This window comes from Neomonachus schauinslandi, chromosome 5, assembly GCF_002201575.2.
Source record: "Neomonachus schauinslandi chromosome 5, ASM220157v2, whole genome shotgun sequence".
In the NCBI taxonomy this organism is placed as follows: Eukaryota; Metazoa; Chordata; class Mammalia; order Carnivora; family Phocidae; genus Neomonachus; species Neomonachus schauinslandi.
This window is the reverse complement of record NC_058407.1, coordinates 146,446,654-146,469,350: the sequence shown is the minus strand read 5'-3', so window position 1 is coordinate 146,469,350 and position 22,697 is coordinate 146,446,654. Positions and strand designations below refer to the sequence as shown.

The 22,697-nt window shown below is 46.8% G+C and overlaps 1 protein-coding gene across 6 annotated transcripts in view; it reads left to right on the top strand.

Moving 5' to 3' along the window:
- The window catches only part of TXNDC11 (thioredoxin domain containing 11), a 60,340-nt gene that overhangs the window by 32,792 nt on the left and 4,851 nt on the right, over positions 1 to 22,697 (top strand). For 5 of the 6 annotated variants that reach the window (XM_044915614.1, XM_044915613.1, XM_021698331.2 and 2 more), the window contains 5 exons: positions 7,449 to 7,561; positions 9,700 to 9,900; positions 15,122 to 15,914; positions 18,276 to 18,418; positions 18,929 to 19,038. In XM_044915614.1, the coding sequence (XP_044771549.1) occupies positions 7,449 to 7,561; positions 9,700 to 9,900; positions 15,122 to 15,914; positions 18,276 to 18,418; positions 18,929 to 19,038 (1,360 nt within the window). Of the gene's footprint in view, positions 1 to 1,843; positions 1,867 to 4,898; positions 4,957 to 7,448; positions 7,562 to 9,699; positions 9,901 to 15,121; positions 15,915 to 18,275; positions 18,419 to 18,928; positions 19,039 to 22,697 lie in introns of all 6 variants that reach the window. The other variant, XM_044915612.1, reaches the window with a different exon arrangement.

Here is a 22,697-nt window from a genome sequence, read left to right as displayed (position 1 = left end):
AAAATTTCCTCACTGCTCAGCTGCAGCATTTCTCTTCATTCCTTGAGTATATCCTTGGGTGCCTTACTTTGCAGTGCACCAAGTGCTGTTAGCTCTAGGCCTCTGAGAGAGAATTAATTTCAGATGCTCAGCAGTTTATGCAAGGTCTAGAGATCCACCTTTTCCTTTCTGAAGGAGAGATAAGGTCACACTTTTAAAAATAAAATTAATAGGGTGCCTGGGTGGCTCAGTTGGTTAAGCGACTGCCTTCGGCTCAGGTCATGATCCTGGAGTCCCGGGATCGAGTCCCGCATCGGGCTCCCTGCTCGGCGGGGAGCCTGCTTCTCCCTCTGACCTTCCTCCCTCTCGTGCTCTCTGTCTCTCATTCTCTCTCTCTCAAATAAATAAATAAAATCTTTAAAAAAAAAAAAAAAAAAAAAAAAAAAAAAAATAAAAATAAAAATAAAAATAAAATTAATAATTCTCTGCTGTTGGAGAGGTTCTTGTGGGAAAAAAAATGTAAGAAATATTCTCTTAGGTGTCCTTCCCAGATCATTGACCATTATTAAGACTTGCTATTGGGTTTATCATATCAGCCTAAGTTTCTTTCCGAGTTTACATGAATCTTGCTTTTTCACAATTACCACCCTGGCATAGTCCAATAGAAATATAACATGAACCACATAGGTATTTTAAAATTTTCTGGTTGGCTACATTAAAAGTTAAGAAGAAGTTGGTAAAAATAACTTATGTATATAAAATAATACATTTAACCCACTGTATCCAAATTATTACCATTTTAACGTACAATCAGTATAAAAGCTGTTGAGATATTATATATATACATATTTTTGAACCTAGTCTTTTATACTTTTACACTAGTTATTTATACTTTACATTTAACAGCACATTTTAATTCAGATGCTGAAATTTCATTGGAAGTACTTTATATTTAGATTACATAAAAATTACGGTGGGAAAATGATTTACATACTCAAGTTGTTTTAAACATACTTAAAAGTTTTCTAATGACTGAGTTGAGTCGGTCAATTTAATTTAAAATTAAATCAGTTAAGGGGCGCCTGGGTGGCTCAGTCGTTAAGCGTCTGCCTTTGGCTCAGGTCATGATCCCGGGGTCCTGGGATCGAGCCCCAACATCGGGCTCCCTGCTCAGCAGGAAGCCTGCTTCTCCCTCTCCCACTCCCCCTGCTTGTGTTCCCTCTCTCGCTGTGTCTATCAAATAAATAAAATCTTAAAAAAAAAATTAAATCAGTTAAAATGAAATAAAGTTAAAAATCTGGTCCCTCACTCACATTTATTTATTTTAAGATTTTATTTATTTATTTATTGGGGGAGAACAAGTAGGGGGAGGAGCAGAGGGAGAAGCAGACTCGCCTGCCGAGCAGGGAGCCCGATGCGGGGCTCGATCCCAGGACCCCGGGATCATGACCTGAGCCGAGGGCAGACGCTTAACGACTGAGCCACCTAGGCGCCCCTCACTCACATTTAAAGTGCACATTAGCCATACGTTGCTAGTGGCTAATGTATAGGACCGTGCAATTCTGGACATAGGCCTCATTATCCAAGTGTCCAAGGGTAAAGCAATTTTTTCTTGAGCTACTGAGTCTCCTGCAAGCACATCCCTGAGTTAATATTTCAGATTCGTGTCCCTGGTTATCTGTTAGTTGGTGAGTGTGAGTTGTGTAACTTTGCTTCAGGCAAATTTATTATTATTATTATTATTACTATTTTTTTGAGAGAGCTCAAGAGAGCGTGTGCACAAGTGTGCGAGTGGGGGAGGGGGAGGGGGAAAGGGAGAGAGATTTTTTTTTTAAAAGGTTTTATTTATTTGAGACAGAGATAGCGAGAGAGAGCACGAGCAGGGGGGTGGGGGTGGAGAGGGAGAAGCAGGCTCCCCGATGAACAGGGAGCCCGAAGTGGGGCTCAATCCCAAGACTCTGGAATCATGACCTGAGCCGAAGGCTGATGCCCAACCACCTGAGCCGCCCCGGCGCCCCAGGGAGAGAGACTCTTAAGCAGATCCCATGCTGAGTGCAGAGCCTGCTCGGGGCTCGATCTCATGACCTGAACCGAAATCAAAAGTTAGACACTCAACCGTCTCAGCCACCCAGGTGCCCCTATTAGTAATTTTAAAACTGTTGAAAATCTGTTTTCTTTCTTAATAAAGGAAACTATTTGTTACTCTTTCTGGACTGTTTGAGAATTTTAACATTTTGCCTCCTTGAGGTAGTAGATTTTCCCTCAGTATATGTGCTTTACCCCAATACTAAACTGAAGTTTTCATATTAAAAATTGAATTTAAGGCAAGTGGTTTTAAGCAAAATAAAATAGTCTGATATTAAAATGTTATGCAAAAGCCCCAAAACAAAAGTCTTGATGTAAACCAGAAAGATCGCGATGAGCCAGATGCATCTGAGTAGAAGCCAGATGGAATTTCAGATTCTTCCATCCTGGATGTGTCTTTGGTGGTTGCCACGAGGTAAATGGTGACAGTGGTGTTTGGAAGGCACGGGAAGGTCAACAGAAGCTATATACCTAAGGGGAGTGTGGGAAGCAGGGGTGGAGCTTTCCGTTAGTGGCAGAGAACAACCCCAACCTCAAAGATAGGAAGGGGTAAACCTGTATTAAGTACTGAAAGTAGACAAGATTTTTTTTTTTAAGATTTAATTATTAATTTAAGACATAGAGATAGAGAGCGTGAGCAGGGGGAGAGGCAGAGGGAGAGGGAGAAGCCGACTCCCCACTGAACCAGTAGCCTGATGTGGGGCTCGATCCCAGGACTCTGGGATCATGACCTGAGCCGAAGGCAGACGCTTAACCATCTGAGCCACCCAGGCGCCCCTGAAAGTAGACAAGATTAATGGATCAAATCAAGGTCATTTATTATTCAGAGCACACAAACAGTGATGTGGTGCCGTAGGCATAGATGGTGGCTGTGTTTGTGGTGGGCTGCCTTGTAGCTGAGGGACCCAGAGCCAGGGACTCAGCACCTTTTGTAGCAAGCGGCCAATAAGCCAGTCTTCATGCTGTGGTCAACTCGACCTCCTTAGTTGCCTGACTGACCAGCTACAGAAACTGGTTTTAACTACTGGTTTTATCCCGACGTTCTTTCCTGGTCTTGGTACATCTTGCAAGTGGTCTTTGTGACGCCTTCCCCTAAATGATTAATAGAGACTTGAAACTGGCCAGTTACCTGGCTAAGAAGAGTTTATTGAGATTTTTAAAAAAATTGAACAGGATCATGTATGTCATTGTTGGACCTTATTTTGGTGGGGGAGGGGAAAGCGTTATTTCAAATTTATTTTTTTTTTTTAAAGATTTTTATTTATTTATTTGACAGAGAGAGAGAGGGAACACAAGCAAGGGGAGTGGGAGAGGGAGAAGCAGGCTTCCCGCAGAGCAGGGAGCCGGATGTGGGGCTCAATTCCAGGACCCTGGGATCATGACCTGAGCCGAAGGCAGACGCTCAATGACTGAGAGACCCAGGCGCCCCCCAAATTTATTTTTAATTCAACGAATTCAGAGTCCTTAATTAAAATATTGAAGCTTCACCACCTTTAGGACAAAATTACTCATTTTAGAAATGACAGAGACTCCTACTGTAGAAAGCCTTGGAGCCCTTGCTTAACAGAGAATGTTCTGGATGTGGAGGTGAGAAGCGTTATTTTTTTGTGTGTCTTTCTTAACACTATAAACTTCCTCTGCTAATTCAAGTACTCCTTGTACACATGACAGTGCAAATTTAAGTGGCCTCTTCTAGCAAGGTTTCCGCTATATGCAGGAACTTAAAATAGATGTGTGAATTTCATAGATATCTCTGTATGTGAAAAGTGAAGTTTTAAAATTGTGATATGTTTGGGCATGTTTGAATCTGCTGTGTGCAGGCAGGCTGTCCCTTCTTAATGCAGTTGAACAGGTTTTTTGAACAGGCCCTTTCAACTTTTGGATCAGCCTGTGACTTTTTTTTTTTTTAAAGATTTTATTTATTTATTCATAAGAGACAGAGAGAGAGAGGCAGAGGAGAAGCAGGTTCCCCGCTGAGCAGGGAGCCTGATGTGGGACTCGATCCCAGGACCCTGGGATCATGACCTGAGCTGAAGGCAGACACTTAACCATCTGAGCCACCCAGGCGCCCAGCCTGTCACTTTTTATTCCTCTGCTCCGATAAGTCATGTTGGTGACACTGGCTGACTATCAAGTGTATTTCCTCAGTGGCTGCTTTTCCTTCTCCTCTTTTCTCTTTTTAGCCGTGGCTGTCCACCAAGATTCAGCCTTCTTCTGGAGAGTGGTGCCTTCTAACCCTCTCTTACGTCCTGCTTTTTCTTCTGACAGCTTTGGCATCTGAACTTACATGTTATGCCATTTTTTAAAATCCAGATTTTGAGCTAATTTTATACTTGTAGAAAAGTTGCAGAAATAGGACTGGGAGTTCCTCTGTTTTCTTCCTTCACCTCGCTTCCCCCAATGTTAAGATGTTATATAACCAACCATTTGTGACGGTGCTTTGGTCAAAACTAAGAAATTACCATTGGTACAGTATCATTAACTGAACCACAGGCCTTATTTAAATTTTGCCAGTGTCTTCACGAAATGTTTCTTTTCTGTTCCAGGATCCAATATGGGATCCCACATCACGTTTAGTTCTTTTTTCTCCTTAGTCTCTTCCAACTGACGACAACTCCTTAGTCTTCCCATGTCTTGTGTGAACTTGACCCTTTTCAGGAACACTGGTCATTGTTCATCTTGTTGCTCAAAGAGCTCCAGCTTTCGCCTTTAGGAGTGTCTTGGGTCGGCTCCTGTGTCCTTTGAACGTGCTCTGTCCTTTATTGTGACAAAAGCTGTTTCCATCTCCTTTTGTGCTTCCCTTGCCCCACCTCTGGAATCAGCCTCTTCTCCAGGAAGCCCTGGTTTCTTTTATGGAAGAAAGGCAATTAGAAACCAAGACTGGGGTGCTGAGTATGCTCTTTGGTATCGGGTGTCATGACTTGTAGGCCCTTTCAGTGGGCAGAGCAAGGACATGTATATATTTACACCCGCGTGTATGCCTACGTCTGTAGTTCTCTGTTGTGTGTGTGTGAGAAAAGCCGTAAGTTTATACTAATTCCCTCTGATTCCAATCTAACACCAGAGTGTAGCTTTCCTTTATTAATGTGTAACTTTCTCCACCCACCCCGAGAAGCCTGGCTCTCATTGTCCTTAGTTCTGCGGTACTCAGTCTAAGATACTGTTCCAGTTACTCAGTTCTTTCTCCCTACCCCTCTACCCTTCCACCGTGGTGTGATAGTTAAGTTTATTTGTTAGTGCTTGTGTTCCACATTGGGCACCCCCACATCTTGGTTGGTTTAATGATTTTTGTTTGTGGGTATGTGAAGGGTGTGAAACATCGCTTGGGCTCCGAGAGTCCCGATAGGAAAAGGTGTCCCCGGAGGAGGAGGGTCAGGCTGCCTCACCCCTGTTTCCCGACCCCATTTCCTCTCCTTTCCCATCCTTGCCCATCCTTGCCCCCTGCCCCCCATACATAACCAGTCTCTGTCGTTACTGACTTACCCTTCCTGTTTCTTTGGTTTTGTGCCATTTTAAACTCGTCAGATTTGTATGAAAGGTGGTCTCAGGGATTGCCACGCCCGCTTTCTCCCTCTTGGCCACTCGTCCAAGAGCAAGGCGACACCCCTGCTGCAGAGTGGGACTGGGGGTGGGTGAAGCTGGAAACTTGGTGTGTTTTAGTACTTCCATATTTTTACATTTTGGCTACTTAGAACTTGGTTATATTTAAAGTTAACTGGTATCTTATTTAACATCCAATAAAGCAGAAGGGGGCTAGGAAAGAGGGTACCTTTTCCTACACCATCTTATCCACTCGCCTTTTTTTTTTTTTTTTAAGATTTTATTTATTTATTTGAGAGAGAGAGAGATCACAAGTAGGCAGACAGGCAGGCAGAGGGAGAGGGAGAAGCAGGCTCCCCACTGAGCACAGAGCCCAATCTGGAGCTCGATCCCAGGACCCTGGGATCATGACCTGAGCCGAAGGCAGAGCCACAGTCTGAGCCACCCAGGCGTCCCTCCACTTGCCTTTAATACTAGATATTTTAGTCAATTTTTAGCCACACAAATACTACATCTACTCCTTGAGGGAAAGAAAAGAAAGCTTACACATAAGGATAAGGTCCCCTCTGATCTCTATCCCCCACATAAAACTATTTTTATTATCCTTTCAGAGTCTTTATACTTTTTTTAAACATACGTTCCTGTAGGAAAAAAATAATGTATGTTGTTTTATAAGGTGTGAGGTTTTGTGTGTTTTTTTTAAACCGATAAGAAGGTATACTTTACCTTTCTTCAGCTTGCTTTTTCACTCACGTGTCAAGAAAAATGTTCATGTACAGATAGCCCCACTCCATTGTTTTGAACATCTGCCAGAGTATTTCTTGGTGACGGTCCTTACATGTGGCTCCGAGCACCCAGGTGCGGATCAGCAGCGGGGCTCGGGGCTGCAGCTTCTGCCCACATCTCATTGTGAGCAGCACACCCCCTTGCTCTCCCGAGTGGCTGCCACTTTCTGTGTCCCACCAGCATCATATCAGAGTGACCTTTCTCTACTGGTCACCAATACTTGGTATTTCCTGTGTCTCAAATTTGGGGCAGTTTGGGGGTAAAGAGGGGTACTTTGTTTTAATTTGCTTTCCTCTGAAATAGGGAGGTTGAGTGTATTTTCATGTAATTATTAGCCTTTTACATTTTTTTCTGTGGTTTGCCCATTTTTAACTGCTTTCTTTTTCTTATTTATTTGTGTGAGTTCTTTGTACATTTTAGATTCATTCATTTAACCAGTATTTATTGATCTCTTAGATGCCTAGGCACTGCTATAGGTGCCGGGGTAATAGCAATAAACAAGGTTGCTAATTTCACAGGAGTTAAGAGGAAGTTGGACCAAAGAAAATCAAAATAAATCAACCAGATTATGTAGATATTAATAAATGCTATAAAAAAATAGAGTAATGGTAGAGAGAGTGCTCGAGTGGAGAGGAAGCCCCAGTTTGCCCTTAGAGACTTCATCCTCGGAGTATTTGCACTGAGGTGGGATGGTCAGGGAAGGCTTCTTGGAGAAGGTGGGGTTGGAGCTGAGGTCTGAATGGCGTGGAGCCAGCCATGGGAGTGTCCAGAGAGAACAGCATGTGCCTGGGCTCTACGGTGGGGTAAATGAGAGACGGGCACGGGGTCACGGGAGAGGAGGTCACATCATCGCAGGTGACCATGAGGGAGGGTCATCAGGAGGAGGTGTGAGGTCTGTTTCAGGAGGAGGTTTCTCTAGCCCCTCCTTTCTTGTCTAGGCTAGGTGACCGGAAAGAGCTTTGCTCTGGGGATTTGTGCATCAAGACTTGATCGTTGGGTTTTGTGGTGGTTTTAAGGCATAGGCTTTTTCTTTAATAAAGGAAAATTTTCTGTTTCAGATTACCTAGGAACAGTACGATTTGGGGTTATCACAAATAAACATCTTGCGAAACTGGTATCCTTAGTACACTCTGGAAGTGTGTATTTACATAGACATTTCAACACATCACTTGTAAGTATTTTGAAATCACATTTATATTAGCGCAGTGGTTCTTAACCTTGTTTAGGTCACAGACTTCTTTGAGAATTGGATAAAATCTGTGGGCGCTCTCCCTAGGAAAGTGTACTTGATTTTGTATGCAAATTGAGAGTTCTGCAACCCCATGCTAGAGCCCGTACCCCTGTTTATGAACCCCTGCATTAAAGGGCTCTCAAATGTAACATCTAGAAATTCTTTGTTTATATTCTTTGACTCTGGTACAGCCTCGTTAGTTTTCCTCCTTGGATGAAATTGCAGGATTGTTCCGTTGGAGAATTGTTACTCTGGGCCCGTGTTCTCAGAGGTTAAGCTTCCATTGGGCGATGTTCTCTGTTCATTTGTTCCATTCATCAGGAGTACTCATGTGACATGCTCTTCTCCTTAGGTGATGAAACGGATTTTGAAGTTCTTGTTAAGTCACAGTGAGAAGTTGATGGCTTCTCACCCCAGCGAGCCTTGGTTTTCCATTGTCGTCTTTGTTCCCTGTCTTCATTTGCTTTTGGTGAACCAACCCCAACTCAGCTATTTCTGAGCTTTTGACCTGTATCCTGCTTAGTCCTGTACCTCTGCTCTATTTGTTGCTGCTTCTTCAGTCCCATCACTGAGAGTTTATTTTTCTTAAGTATTTTCTGTCTCTAACTTCACTGACAGTGTGTGTGACTTACAGGTTGAGTGCAGACCAGTATCTGTGTAACCTGTGTACCCAGCCCGTTGAACTTGGGCTCCCCTCAACTCAGCGTGCAAGTCGCATGCCTGTGGGGGGGGCTGTTAGGCCCCCTCCGGGGTGCTCCCTTGGTTGCCAGTCGCCCTGGCTTCTGCAGCTCCCTAGCAGCCCAGATGCTATGCTGTATTTCTTGTGGTTTGGACTCCAAAAGTCAAATGTGTTTTTGTGTTTCGCAAATAGAAATGTGTACATGATGTTTGAGTATATTTTTTCAAACTCCCGCCATCCCACTTCGAGAGTCACTGCTTTGCTGGTTTCTCTGCCACCTTCCCTCTCTCCTCGTGCCTCTGAGCTGCTGCTTACTTCCTCTGCTTTCGCTGTCTGTCCCATCTTCCTTCATCCTCCTTTTGTAGCATGCTGTACAACCACCATGTATCGTATGGATTTAGAGGGGAGGGCACTGAGGAAGGAACATGAAACAGAGAAGCTAGGGCTGTGGGAATGGCCCTGGCGAATGCACTGGGCTTACTGCATCAGGTCTGTAGTTCTTAAGGTCATTTGGTTGGTTTAGCAGAATTCCTTCTATCAAATGAACTACTACTGGGATACCAGTATTTTAACATAAAACCAGTGGACATCTTTGTCACGAGGCAATTTAATTCTCTGTTTTGGAGAGTATAAAAGATCTCATTTTGTGGAACCCTCCAAAGCACTTTTTTGGGGAGTTTCATTTGAAACCCAGTGATGCATATTTTTGGAATTTCAAACATAATTTTATGTTGACCTACTTTGGTTGTTACAGAGAAACAAAGCACAAAACCTAGGTGTCTCTTTCCTTCATTCTGTACACATAAGTGTGATCTGTGGTCTTGTACAAGTTGTGGGTCATTCGTGGATTCCTTCAAGTATTTGTTGAGTTCCTGCTGTGTGCCAAGTGTTCTTGTAGTCACTGGGAGTACAGGGGGTCAGAACAGATACAAAGGTCTGCCCTAACGGGGTGGCGGAATGGGGGGGTGCTCCTCCTGCCATTATGAGCCAAGTTTTGAGGAACCAGTGTAAAAATCTAAATGATCCTTGGCTTTATAACCTCCTTTCCTGTAGGTGTTCATTGATCCTTTTACAATAATCCTTGTATAAGAACCCAGTAAAATGTAATAGTTCCCTTTGGCCAGGGTGGAAGAGGTCATTGTTGCCAGCAGCAGATTGGGAGAGTTCTTCAGTGGTAGAGGAGTCAGCTGAAGGGGACGGGAGGCATCTGTGACCTGGAAGTCACCTCTCTGCAGCCGCTTCCGCTCTTTCCAACCACTTGTGAGGAAACGCTGTGTCTGGAGGAGCAGGGGCAGGTCACGTCCGGGGAGTCGTCTTGTCTGCAGCTGGGCAGTGGTGGGGTGGTCGGGGCCTCCTGAGCCTGCCCTGCCTTCAGCCTTCCCTGTGTTGTCCTTCGCAGGTCTTCCGCAGGGAGGCTGTCAACTACACGGCAGAGAACATCCATAAGTGGGCCTTAGAGAATCGAGAGGCGCTGTTGCGATGGCTGCGGCCGCACGGCGGCAAGAGCCTCCTGCTGAACAATGAGCTCAAGAAGGGGCCGGCACTTCTTGTATTTCTCCCTTTTAATCCTTTAGCTGAAAGCCACCCTTTAATAGATGAGGTAAGAGTCATAATGTTAAAAGGTATCTCCTAGGGACCAGGAAAGCCTCGTGAACTTGGACATCTCGCTCCCGGTTCACGGTGATTTCCGCCAAGAGCCGAGAGCCCGCCAGCAGCGGCCGCTGCATTTCTGCACCGTTACTCCTTCCTCCCGTAAGTGGGCAGGAGAGTGGGTGCCGGGGGTAGGACCCACCGCGGTCTCTCTGGCCACGTTGACGGACAGCTGCTCGAGTCTGGGGGAATTGGCGAGAACAGGCCTGTCCGAGATGCGCCTCCCCAGGGTGGGACCAGATGTCCCCCGTCCTGCCATGACCCACTGCAGGAGTGGCGTAGAGGGGCTGGACTGCGGCACGGGCAGGGTGCGGGGTGGCCTCGGGGGTGGCCATTGTTGGGGGGGTTGGGTCTGACCGCCAGCCCTGGCCGACCTCAACCCGGCAGCCGGGAGCGGCAGTGGTGATGCTGGGCTCCCCTGTTTCTCTAAGCCTTTCTTGTGAAGATAAGCAGAGCGGTTTCCAGAGGCGGACGCTGTCAGGAGTCTGCCCCTCCCTCTGCTTTTCCTGTTTCGGCTGGTGCACTCACGCTCTCTGGGTGGGAGTTGATTTTATACATGGATCATTTGGAGGCACTTAGAGAGAGTAATAACAATTACAGCGAGCGCCTGGGATTGCTAAATTGGATTTACTGGGGGGTTTATTTTTTCCTTCCCTCAAGGATCCCTTAATTGGCCAAAACCAATTTCAGACCGCCAGTGTACCACTGGCCAGGCTAACCAGACACTGCCTCTCCCCGAGCCCCTCCGCGTGAGCCTGATGGTCTGCCTGGAGGCGGCAGGGAGATGGGCCTCTTGCCCAGCCAGACCCCTGACTTTGCTATTCTGGAGCCTTATTGTGAGAGTTGTTACCCCTGCTCCTACTCTGGCTTCGAGGAAGAAACGAGAGAAATGAAATAGCTTTGTTTCTTCTCCTCTGATTGGGGAGGACTTGAAGTAATAAGACTTATTTTCTTGAGAAAATCGTCACTACATGGATAGTTTATGAACTAAGACACTCTCCCAAATTACTAGGCCTTTACTACATCTACTATTAAGAGCCATAAGGCTCTTTGTAGGAAAGGTGGGGTTTTTAACCACGGCATTAGCTATGGTTTGGGATTTTTACTTTGACTTCTAAAATTTCTTTGTGGAGAATTCTATCTTGTCTGATTTGGGCAAGTAAGCGTCCTGGGTGGGGTAGTGTTTTGTAACTGGAGCTGGTCCTCTGTTCAGGGGGTCGTGGTTGGATTTAGGCCCCTGGTGGGAGGACACTAGCTTTCCTGCCTTTTTCCCTGGCTCAGCGTTTCCCTTCTCTCCCCTGACTCCTCCATCTATGGCCAGGCCTTCTTCTTCTTTTTTTTTTTTTAAATCTCTTTGTTCCTGTGGCTCTTTCCTCAGAGCTCAGAGTGTCCCTGCAAGGTGAGTGGATTCCCCAACCTCAGTGTATGGTTGAGATTGTTGATAACCAAATGGCATCTCAGCAGTATTATGGCTTCCTTATTAGCCAAGTAAAGTGTTCTGTGCAGTACATTTCCCTCTTCATTTTAGGTCAGTTTAGCAAATGTTTATGGAGCACTGTGTCAGGGAGCCGTGGGGGAGAAAGATGGAGAAGACGCAGCCTTACCCTCGTGGTCTCAGAGGCTTGTCCAGTAGGGGCAGGAGGAGCTTGCTTTTAATTAATTCAGGGCGGAGGAAGGTCAGCCCCAGGCCCGGCTCAGGAGGAACTGGAGGAGAGAGGGCTCTGTGCCAGGAAGCTGAGGCTGTGGGTGGGGCAGGGATGGGGGACAGACTTTTAGGGTGGCCGGGATGTGGATGGGCTGAAGGAAACGTAAGGGAAGGCGCAGCCTGAGCAGAGGCACGGCGGTGGGGAGGTTTGCGGGTTCAGTGTTAGCAAGTAGTGCGGGTTGTGTGGCCCCCGGAGGGGCTGCCTGGAGAAGTCCCAGGTGGAAAGCCTGAAGAGGAGAGGCTGTTGGGTGCGACTTTGAGGACTCCAGGGTTCAGCGTGGCCAGCACAGTGTCACTGACAAAGGAGAGATGTCCGCAGAGTGGTGTTCCCATGATTCGCATTTCCCAGGCAGCAGTGTTCCAGGAGTGTGGGAAGTAGTAAAGTCCAGAGCTTGGGTGCTGGTGGGGATGGGAAGTGGGGTATGTGAGCAGGGGTAAGGAAGCCGTCGGGGTTGGGTCGGGTGGGTCGGGGGAGCAGCACACTTGGACATTCCCAGGCTGAGTTCTAAGCTCATCAGCTCCTCAAGCGCAGGAGAGTTTAAGCCTTAAGCCTTTTACCCATGCCCACCTCGAGGCCCAGTTGGGCAGGCGGTTGAGGACGCTTACATTGTGGAGAGAGGTCAGTGTCCCGTGAGGGTAGTAGTGTCGGGGCTTGCCGGGCAGCGGGTTTTGAGGCAGCCATAGTGGGGAGTGTGGTGGGTGGCACACAAGAGGACGGCCATATGCTGGCTCCCTTGTGAGCCCCGGTCCGGGGCCAGCAGCTGCCGACACACGCGCATCCCCCCCAGCACCCCCACGGGAGAGCACAGCATCAGGCTGCTGGCCCCCTGCGTCTCTGCAGAGGGTCCTGGAGAGGTCATAGGACGTCCCAGCTGCTCAGAAGACATGCTCCCTGCAGCCAGCAAAGAGTCTGTGTGCCTCGTTTCCGCTTTCACAGCGCCGCTCTGACACGTTCAGTGTGTGAGCCTCACGAGCAAGGTCATGGTTATCTTGTTCTGGCTTAAACATTTGTCTGATTAAAGAAAATGGAAGAAAGCATTTACAGCACAAATAGTTGAAGTTATTTGCCAGATTTTCCTCATTAGTTCATGTGAAATTAAGTATGACCTCAAGCATTTCACATGTAAAGATGGAACTGGACTTGCATTGTCAAAACTGCCCCGGGTGCGAAAGGAATGTGAAAGTGAAAACCAGTTCAATTTATAGGAGAAAAATAAGAATTCCTCTCTTTTTTAAGAGCATTACTCTATACAAAATATTTTCTTCAATTAAAAATATCCTTTACGTGGTGCTTTGCTTATGAGCAGTGTTGTGAAAAGAGATGAGGAGAGAAAACCCTTTAAGGACCCCTGCTCTCCTTAGTATACTCCTGCTTGGGCTCCTTGCAAAAGATTGCAGTAAATACTTCAATTTCTGTGGGGTTTTGGGGGGGGATGGGCAGGGGGCACGGGTAGGAATGGTAATCCATTGTGTGTTTGGGTGCAGAGCAGTGCCCGGATGGGGCCAGAGGGCAGCTGGGCTCCTGTGGATTGCACGGGCCTGACCTTATTAGTGGGCTGTGCTGTCAGAGCCTTTTCCAGAGAGGGCCGAGACGCTTTATGTGGGGGGAGAAAGGAAACACTGGTTCATCATCTGAAGTGATCTTTTCTTATGCCCGAGAACTATTCAGTTTATATTTCTGTACAGATGCATATGTCTTGAATTAACACTCTCTATAAATACCGTATATAAAATTTGGAGTTTTTTTTTTAATTGGAAAAGTACTCACTAAGTGGCTTTACACACAGACACACTTGAATGAAACAAAATCCCGAGTGACTTTTTTTTTTTTTTTAAGATTTTATTTATTTATTTGAGAGAGAGAGAATGAGAGACAGAGAGCATGAGAGGGAGGAGGGTCAGAGGGAGAAGCAGACTCCCTGCCGAGCAGGGAGCCCGATGCGGGACTCGATCCCGGGACTCCAGGATCATGACCTGAGCCGAAGGCAGTCGCTTAACCAACTGAGCCACCCAGGCGCCCAAAATCCCGAGTGACTTAACACCTTTTAACTAACTGGCAAGATTTGATCCAAGTGAGCACGTGATTCTATTTTAGACAGTAGGTGGAGTAAATGCCTTTGGATTGTAATGACTTGCTTGTTTTTCTTATGAACCTGGGGTGTGTAGTGAAAGGTATTCAGTTTGGAGATAGTCTTAGAATGAAATGTAAATCTAATCGGGCTAATACTGATCTGAGGGTAAAGTGGTTAATCTCCCCAGGAAGTGGGAGTGTGTATGTTACCCCGAGATGCCATTCATTCACCAGATCTTCTTGTGCATTTGTTCTGTGCCTGGCTGTGGGGAGAACAGGAGAAATCAAACAGGGTTTCTACCTGTGAGGGTCCATAAGCTTGTGGGGAGGAGGGGCATCTGAGCAGACACTTGTGAGACTCTGTGGGAAGGGCTTTGGGGTCCCGAAGAGGCAGAGCCAAACTCCCAGGTGAGGTGGCGCAGGCGGCGTTAGCTTTACCGAAGCAGCCACCCTGCTATTGGGCCTCGGGGACAGTTATTGAGGTTTGTCGGATGGAGGAGGTCCTGGCCAGGCCTGCTCTAAAGAGGGTGGGGTGACCCTGGAAAGGCAAATGCAGGCCAGACTGTGTTAGGTTTTATCCTCCAGGTAGTAGGGAGCCATCGAATGTCATTTGGCGGAAGAGTGCTGTGTTTAGGGTGGTAATTTAAAAATTAATAGTGACAGTGTGGAGGCCGAGTGAGGCAGGGGAGAACATGTGGTGGTCTGTGACGACTGAGGGCCTGAATCGAGGCCGTGGCCATGGGGACACAAAGGATGGGGACGGCTTTGTAGCTGAAGTCAGAGGTGGCGGGGCTTGAGGCTCGTGCGGACGCAGAGGGGAAGTTGGGGCTCGAGGGATCACCGTTCCCACTTTGTAATGCTGTTTTCCCAGAGAGGGCAGCACAGGGTGGGGAGGAGGTTATGGGGGAAGACAGGATGGATAAGTATGGTTTGGAACAGGTTGAATTTGTAGCCTCCTGTGAGGTGTGAATTTATTTGGAAACAGGTATGCCGTGAAATACTGTGATCCGCTCATGAGGTGTTTGGGACATTTTTAGACTGTTAGTAAAGGTGAAGAAGACATCATACGTATGGAAGAGTGGCCCCTCAGCTTAGAGGTATGTTGCAGAGGGGGAGCTTGGTTCTTGTCGTGTGGTGGATGGAGACGTCTGCCTCTAAGACCCCTTCCTGCTCCCCACAGTTGGCTCACTGTTAATAGAGTGACAAGTTCTGAAAGGTAATCCAGGCCTCTTCATTCACAGCTTTGGGGTAATGCTTTCCTGTTAGATGGAGTGAGCTGAAGAGCCGGCCCGGGCTCCTGGTGAATTGGACTAGGATGCTTCCCGGGCCCGACGGCTGCGGGCTCCCTCCCTCCGCCATCGCCGTGCCTCTCATGAGCTCCACCCTGTGTTTCAGATCACCGAAGTGGCCTTGGAGTACAACAACTGTCACGGGGACCAGGTGGTAGAGCGGCTCCTTCAGCACCTGCGGCGAGTGGACACCCCGGTGTTCAGGCCTCTGGCGCCTGAGCCCCCCGCGCAGCTGCCGGAGCCGCCGCTGATCACGGCGTCCCCCTGCTGCAACACCGTGGTGCTGCCCCAGTGGCACTCTGTCTCCAGGACGCACAACGTCTGTGAGCTGTGTGTCAACCAGAGCGCGGGGGGCGTCAGGCCGAGCTCGGTCGGCATGCCGCAGTGCAGCTTTTTTGAGATGGCGGCAGCTTTGGATTCTTTCTACCTCAAGGAGCAGACCTTTTATCATGTGGCGTCGGACAGCATAGAATGCAGCAATTTTCTGAGTTCCTACAGCCCCTTCAGCTACTACACTGCATGTTGCAGGACCATAAACAGGGCCGTGACGGGCTTCATTGATTCTGGACAAGGTGTCTTTGAAACCCCGACCATCGCATTTTCTTCCCTCGAGAAGAAATGTGAGGCCGATCCCCCAGGCTCCGTTCCTCACATTGAGGAGAACAGGTATCTCTTTCCTGAAGTGGACGTGAGTAGCACAAACTTCACAGGCCTGAGCTGCAGAACCAACAAGACCCTGAACATCTACCTTTTGGATTCAAATTTATTTTGGTTATATGCAGAGAGGCTGGGGGCTCCGAGTGCCACTCGGGTGAAGGAATTTGCCGCAATTGTTGATGTGAAAGAAGAGTCTCACTATATCTTGGATCCAAAACAAGCTCTTATGAAGTTCACCCTAGGTACTGTGGGCAGTTTCCTTCCCCAACATAAAAAAGTATTGCTTAACTTAATACCGGTAACTTTTATCCAGGGATCTCAGTACATTTGGTCATGGGGGGATGTCAGTTCTGTAGCTCACTTGAAATCTTTAGACTGCAGTTGGTCATCATTTTAAAAGAAGTTAATTTTGTCTAATAAAGGGAACAGAAACTTCCTAACTCCAGATTTTGGATAAGTTTGTCTTGTAGCCCCTGGGGGGTTGGGGGGATAGGAGTCCAATATTCCAGATTGGCAGTGCCTGTCCCGTTTCTGAGTTGCAGTGAGCTGCATGGGGTGGGCAGGAAAGGCAATGGGGTGGCGACCCCTTGTGCTACGAGCATCCCGGGGGGCTGATGAATGGGACCCCCGCAGCAGTGCCACTCCAAAGGAGCTTAAACAGGAAGCAGTGAAACGTAGAACCACCTGTCCTCCCTTTGGTCTCACAGGTTTGGATGTACAGGTATCAAGGCCACCAGACCTAATTTGTTCTTTTGCTGTTTATACCTCCTTGAGAGATGCTGCTCTGATCTTCTGTGTCTAGATTGTAACAAACAAGCATCAAGGGCAACAAACAAGTGTCCTGTTGCAGACCAGCAAAAACCCACTTTGGGGGTGGGGAGCCCCGTGATGGGAAAACATCCGCGAGCTTGCTGTTGGGGCTTGGCAGCAGCAGTGAACTAACCCACGCTGTCCTGTTCCCAGGACTTTGCTGACATCCTTGATGTCCACACAAGGAAGTGAGAATTCAAAAGCCATGTTAGTTCAGCCTCAGTGGAAACATGGGGAAAGTCATTGTTTGCCAAATGGAGACAGGAGGAATTTGGTAGGGAGAGAAACCTTTTACTTCCAGGTTTTAGAGAATATGAAAGCAAGAGTGAAATTTATTTATTAGAGAACGAAAGAGAGCAGGAGCCCCGGGGGGTGGGGGTGGGGAATGGGAGAAGCCGGCTCCCTGCTGAGCAGGGATCCTGACACAGGGCTTGGTCCCAGGACCCTGAGATCATGACCTGAGCGGAGGGCAAACGCTTAACCAACTGAGCCACCCAGGCACCTCCCGAGTTTTCTTAAAGTGAAACAAGCCTGTGTTTTTAGAGTGTTTATTTAGACTTCATAATTCTGTTCAGTAATACTTAGCATTCAGTGAGCTCATAATGGTGTTCAATTTGAGTTCAAGGGTCATCTGAAAGAAGCCTTCTTCAGATTTCTTTTTTTTTTTTTTTTTAAAGATTTTATTTATTTGAGAGAGAGAATGAGATAGAGAGAGCATGAGAGGGGGGAGGGTCAGAGGGAGAGGCAGACTCCCTGCCGAGCAGGGAGCCCGATGCGGGACTCGATCCCGGGACTCCAGGATCATGACCTGAGCCGAAGGCAGTCGCTTAACCAACTGAGCCACCCAGGCGCCCCCTTCAGATTTCTTTTGATCTTCTGTATCTACTCTGAAACATACGTCTAGCTCAGTTTTTCTTTGTCCTGTAGTTGGTGACATTTGTAAGGGTCCTCGTGAAAAAAGGCCTGTGTGTCGCTGGTTTGCAGAGTTGACTCTTCATTCAGCTTCTCTGGGCCAGTTTAGGGATTTAGGTTTCGTTCACATGAGAGAATTTTTGGTTTTATGTTTCAGAAACCTAGCCAAGTAAGTAACTCACATGCAAGACAATGACTTCTCTTTAGTATGCACATGACACCCTTCACTCCTCCTCCCTCTGCGGAACACATCACTATTGGACCTCAAAATGGAGAGTTAGAAGTAGGAGAAAGAAGGGAGAACACAGCAGATCAGTCCTGCTTCGGACAGACAACCAAGCAATCTGAGGACACTGGAGTTTATGGGAAGGGAAAAGCTGTCAGTTCAAGTTAGGTTTTCAGACTGCTTGTGGGTTTTATTTATAAGTTTTCCCACTAAATATGATTGAGTTTATTTTTCCTAAACTTTCAAAAAGGAAACTTGAAGAATTCGAATAAACATGAGAGACACCTGTCCGCTCGCGGCAGCTTGTGTAGTAGCTGTCTTTGTAGTGATGTTTAGAGGTCTTGCGATCGTAGGTTGAAATCTCTTAAAGATTGTGGCATGATGATCTGTGCAGTCTCGGGTGTCTCTTTGTGGACTGATCCTTTTAGAAAAAAGGGAGAATTCCTAGTCTGTAAATACTAGAGCATCTGACATTGTGCGGCATTTTGTTACCTAAATCCCCGCCTGGTGCATTCAGGGTTTTGCCTGTAGGTGAAGTGTTAAAAATGCAAGCCTGTGAAGCCAGCCCATTTTTTTTAAATGTAGAGTTTAAAGTAGGCCAGCTACTCTCCCAGTACTTAGCGAAGAGCTGATCTCATTTTCTCTTTATTTTTAGAGTCTTTTATTCAAAACTTCAGCGTTCTCTACAGTCCCCTGAAAAGGCATCTCATTGGAAGTGACTCTGCCCAGTACCCTTCTCAGCATCTAATCACTGAAGTGACAACTGATACCTTTTGGGAAGTGGTCCTTCAAAAACAGGTATGGAATCATGAGAGAGGCAGAAATCATGCCATCTCTCCCTATTAAAATAATCCCCAGAGCCGCAGTTGTTGGGGTGAGCATTCAGGTTTGATGTGCAGATTAATCACATGGCAGTCTTCTTGCACAACATGCATGAGTTACATGCTGGTTTTCTAACTGCAAAAAGTCCTTAAAGAAAGCACATAATGAGGCACCTGGGTGGCTCAGATGGTTGGGCGTCTGCCTTCGGCTCGGGTCACCGAGCCCCACATCGGGCTCCCTGCTTGGCAGGAGGCCTGCTTCTCCCTCTCCTTCTCCTGCTCCCCCTGCTTGTGCTCTCTCGCTCTCTCTGTCAAATAAAATCTTAAAAAAAAAAAAAAAACCCACATAATTGGAAAGATCTAAAAATAAAATTTTTCATCATGGGTGCATAAGCAACATTTCTTGAATGCCTGCTGGGTTCTAAGCACAATGAGGATGTGAGCCCATTTCCTAGGCGCCATTAACAGCCATCTTCCCTTCCCCCAGGACGTTTTGCTGCTGTATTACGCACAGTGGTGTGGCTTCTGTCCATCCCTCAATCATATCTTTATCCAGCTAGCTCGCCTCCTGCCGACGGATACATTCACTGTGGCAAGGTAAGGGAGCCTGTGGCACTTTGGGCCTGTGCCTGTCTTCCCTCCTTACGGCTTAGCCATATGGTTTGCAAGGGCCTGCCCATTATTCGTTAACCTTGGGTAAGACTTGGCGTGATTTAATTGTCAGTTTAAAGCCTTGAGCAAAACCTCACCGAAACTGAAGTTTTCCTGATGATTTCTGAGTGTTCCTTCCATGGTGTTGAGTATGTTTAGCCCTGATTGAATTCATGGGAGGGTGAGTGGGGGAGCAGTGCTGACCTGGTTGCTAGGACGACCCTTGGATTGGCCAACTCTCCGGAATATCATGGGAAGGGTGCCCACGGACTTCCATGGCGCTGGGGCCTTGGCCCAGTGAAAGGGGACAGGTCCCCAGTGTGCCTCCAACCGGCCCTGGGACCTGGAGCAAATCTCTCCACCAGGTTTAGTTTCCCTCCTCACTCCTAAAATTAGGAGGAAGGATTGGTTGATAACTATGTGTTCTAGTTTTGTGATTCCTTGGGTAACCAGACGTGGCCTCTATAGTAAGCAAAACAATTTTTAAATCATTGTTTTGTAAAAAAACAAGCCTCAAACAGTTTTTGGAAAAGGTACTAAGCTGTTTGGGGTGGGGGGGCGTTGTTTAGACTTCAGCCTTCCAGATAGAATTAAATATAAAAGATTAAATCATAGGAAAAAATAGCAGAACATAGAGTATTTGGTTTTGCTAGTTCCTTCGAGAGATGGAAACTTTCCAAGGTGAAGCAGTTACAAAAAAAAATTAAAGATAAACAGATTCCACTAGAAAAGGGCTCAATGAGAGAAGTGAGGAAGGTAGGCTTTAAAGATTTTTTTTTTTTTTAATTTATTTATTTGAGACAGAGAGAATGAGATACAGAGAGCATGAGAGGGAGGAGGGTCAGAGGGAGAAGCAGACTCCCTGCCGAGCAGGGAGCCCGATGCGGGACTCGATCCCGGGACTCCAGGATCATGACCTGAGCCGAAGGCAGTCACTTAACCAACTGAGCCACCCAGGCGCCCGGAAGGTAGGCTTTAAAAAAAGGACAGTAGCTGTATTTTACAGCATCTGTATTTCACCCACTGGATCTGCTATAAGTGATGATTAGAGCCAAATTTGAGGAGTTACTGTGCCATGAGATTTTTCTTCATACATGTTATCTGCCCTGCTCATTGGAACACTCAGTGAAGCAGGTCTTAGGATCTCTTTTTACTGAGGAGGGTAGGTAACTTGCCCAGAGTCACACTGCCTGTAAGTGAGGGACCAGGACCCAGAATCAGGTGTTCATACTCCAGACCCTGAGAAAGAACAAAGGCTTAAGGAACTGCCAAGAGGAGAATGTGGTCTGTCTGCACAGGGGAATGTTCTTCAGCCTTAAAAAGGAGGGACATTCTGATACCTGCTACAACATGGATGAACCTTGAGGACTCAGTGCTAAATGAAGTACAAAGATACAAAAGGACACGGGATGCCTGGGTGGCCCAGTCGGTTAAGCGTCTGCCTTTGGCTCAGGTCATGATCTCAGGGCTTGGGATCCAGCTCTACTCAGTGCTCCCTGCTCAGTGGGTAGTCTGCTTCTCCCCCTGCCCCTCCCTGCCCCTGCTTGTGCTCACACTCTCTCTCTCTCAAATAAACAAATAAAATCTTAAAAAAAAAAAGGACACATACTGTGTGATTGCGGGGATGTGAGGCACCCAGAGGAGTCAGATTCACAGAGACAGAAAGTAGATGGTGGGTGCGGGGGAGTGGGGAGCTGTTGAATGGATAGAAGGTCTCCGTTTTGCAGGATGAAGAAATGGTTGGGGAGTTGGGTGGTGGTGATGGCTGCACCCCATTATGAGTGCACTTATCACTGCTGAGCTCTGCGCTCAGAAATGGTTGGGCTGGGACATTTTATGTGTGTTCTACCACACTGAAAAACCAGCCCGGGGGCAGGGGAGACACAGCCGGGAGGGACTCCTGGGTGAAGAAAAGACTTGAGTAGGTTTCTCCTGGAGGAGGAGAGTATAAATAAACAAGTAGGGAGATTACAGTCTAATAAGTGTAAATTAATAACAAAGTGTCATTTACACTTACTAACAGATGCTTTTAAGTGACAGCATCTTGTGTTGATAAAGTGAAGTTGGCACAGTCAGACCTAGCTCATGAATTGGGCGTAACCTTTTTGGAAAGCGTGTTAGCAGCATTTGTAAGAAAGCACAAAAATAGTTAACATTTTTGCCCCAGTTAATTTCACTTTGGGGAATTAAGGAACTAGGGCTTGGAGAGGAGCGTGACACTGTGGCATGGTTTATGTCCAACAGGAGAGCCACAGCTAAGTCAGTTGTGGCTGGGAGTTTGATGGGATTTTGACCCATTTATTAGATCAATGCTTTTCATATAATTAATTGAAAAGAATCGCATATGAGATGTACAAGTGCCGCTCTTCACAATGTAGAGGCATATACACCAAGCCCGAATGAGAATCCCAGAAAGAAGGTCCTGATTAGCCCAGTGGAATTCTGAGCGGATGTTTACGATGATGTTTTTCTTTCAAATTTAAATTTTTGTTTTTGAAGTAAAACTCAGAAGAAAAGTATTTGATGATAGACTAAAGCGTTCAGTGCCACTTGTTTAAAAAACGGAACTCTGATGTTTTAGGCAGGCTGTCCCAGGCAGAGGGAGGAGTGCTGTTTTGTTCAGTTGTTTGAAACCATTATAATTTGGTCATCCTTCTGGACAAATGCATGGTACTGATTCACTCCCACCCCCCATTATACTTTCTGGAAACTTCTGTCAAGTTAGTGATGCAAAAAATTGCCATCTTTTGTATGCATTGTTTGTGATGATTGACATCGGAGCCTCCTGGCCAAGTGGCCCTCCATGGTCTGCTCCCTCCTTCTAGGATGTTTTTTGTTTGTTTCTGCACCACCTGAGTGATCCCTGCGGGCTGGGGTTGGGGGCTGCTGCCTCCTTCAATAGTAATAAAGCACAGGGTGGGTAATTGAACACAGGTGTCATTTTTTGTCATCTTCTTTTTTTTTTTTTTTTTAAAGATTTTATTTATTTATTTGAGACAGAATGAGATAGAGAGAGAGAGCATGAGAGGGGGAGGGTCAGAGGGAGAAGCAGACCCCCCGCCGAGCAGGGAGCCCGATGCGGGACTCGATCCCGGGACTCCAGGATCATGACCTGAGCCGAAGGCAGTCGCTTAACCGACTGAGCCACCCAGGCGCCCCCATTTTTTGTCATCTTCTGCATTAGAAAATTAATCTAAAATCTGCTTAAAAATACAGGTTTGTATTTATATTTACAAAATATAAATATAAAATAGAATGTAGCTTTCTTATGTCTTCAGAGGCTTGATGTATTTTGCACAGTGATTTCCTTTTTCCAGAGCCGATGGAGGGATTAAAGTACTTGACCAGATCCCGTCAGGTGGGTGGACTGCTCCCAAGGTGTCAGTGAGGTGGTTTTTTTGTTTTGTTTTGTTTTGTTTTGGAAAGCTCATTTTTACTCTGAGGACATGTCCCTCCCACTCCGTAAGTGAGGTGGAAGGTTACATATTCTGGAAGCATCAGCTCTTCTTGCCTGAGTTGCAGCTGGCTTGCACTGGCACTGACTATGAGGGGCTGGTCAGTGTGGCCACAGCAAATGTCCCAGGCTCTTCTGTTACCAGAGAAGC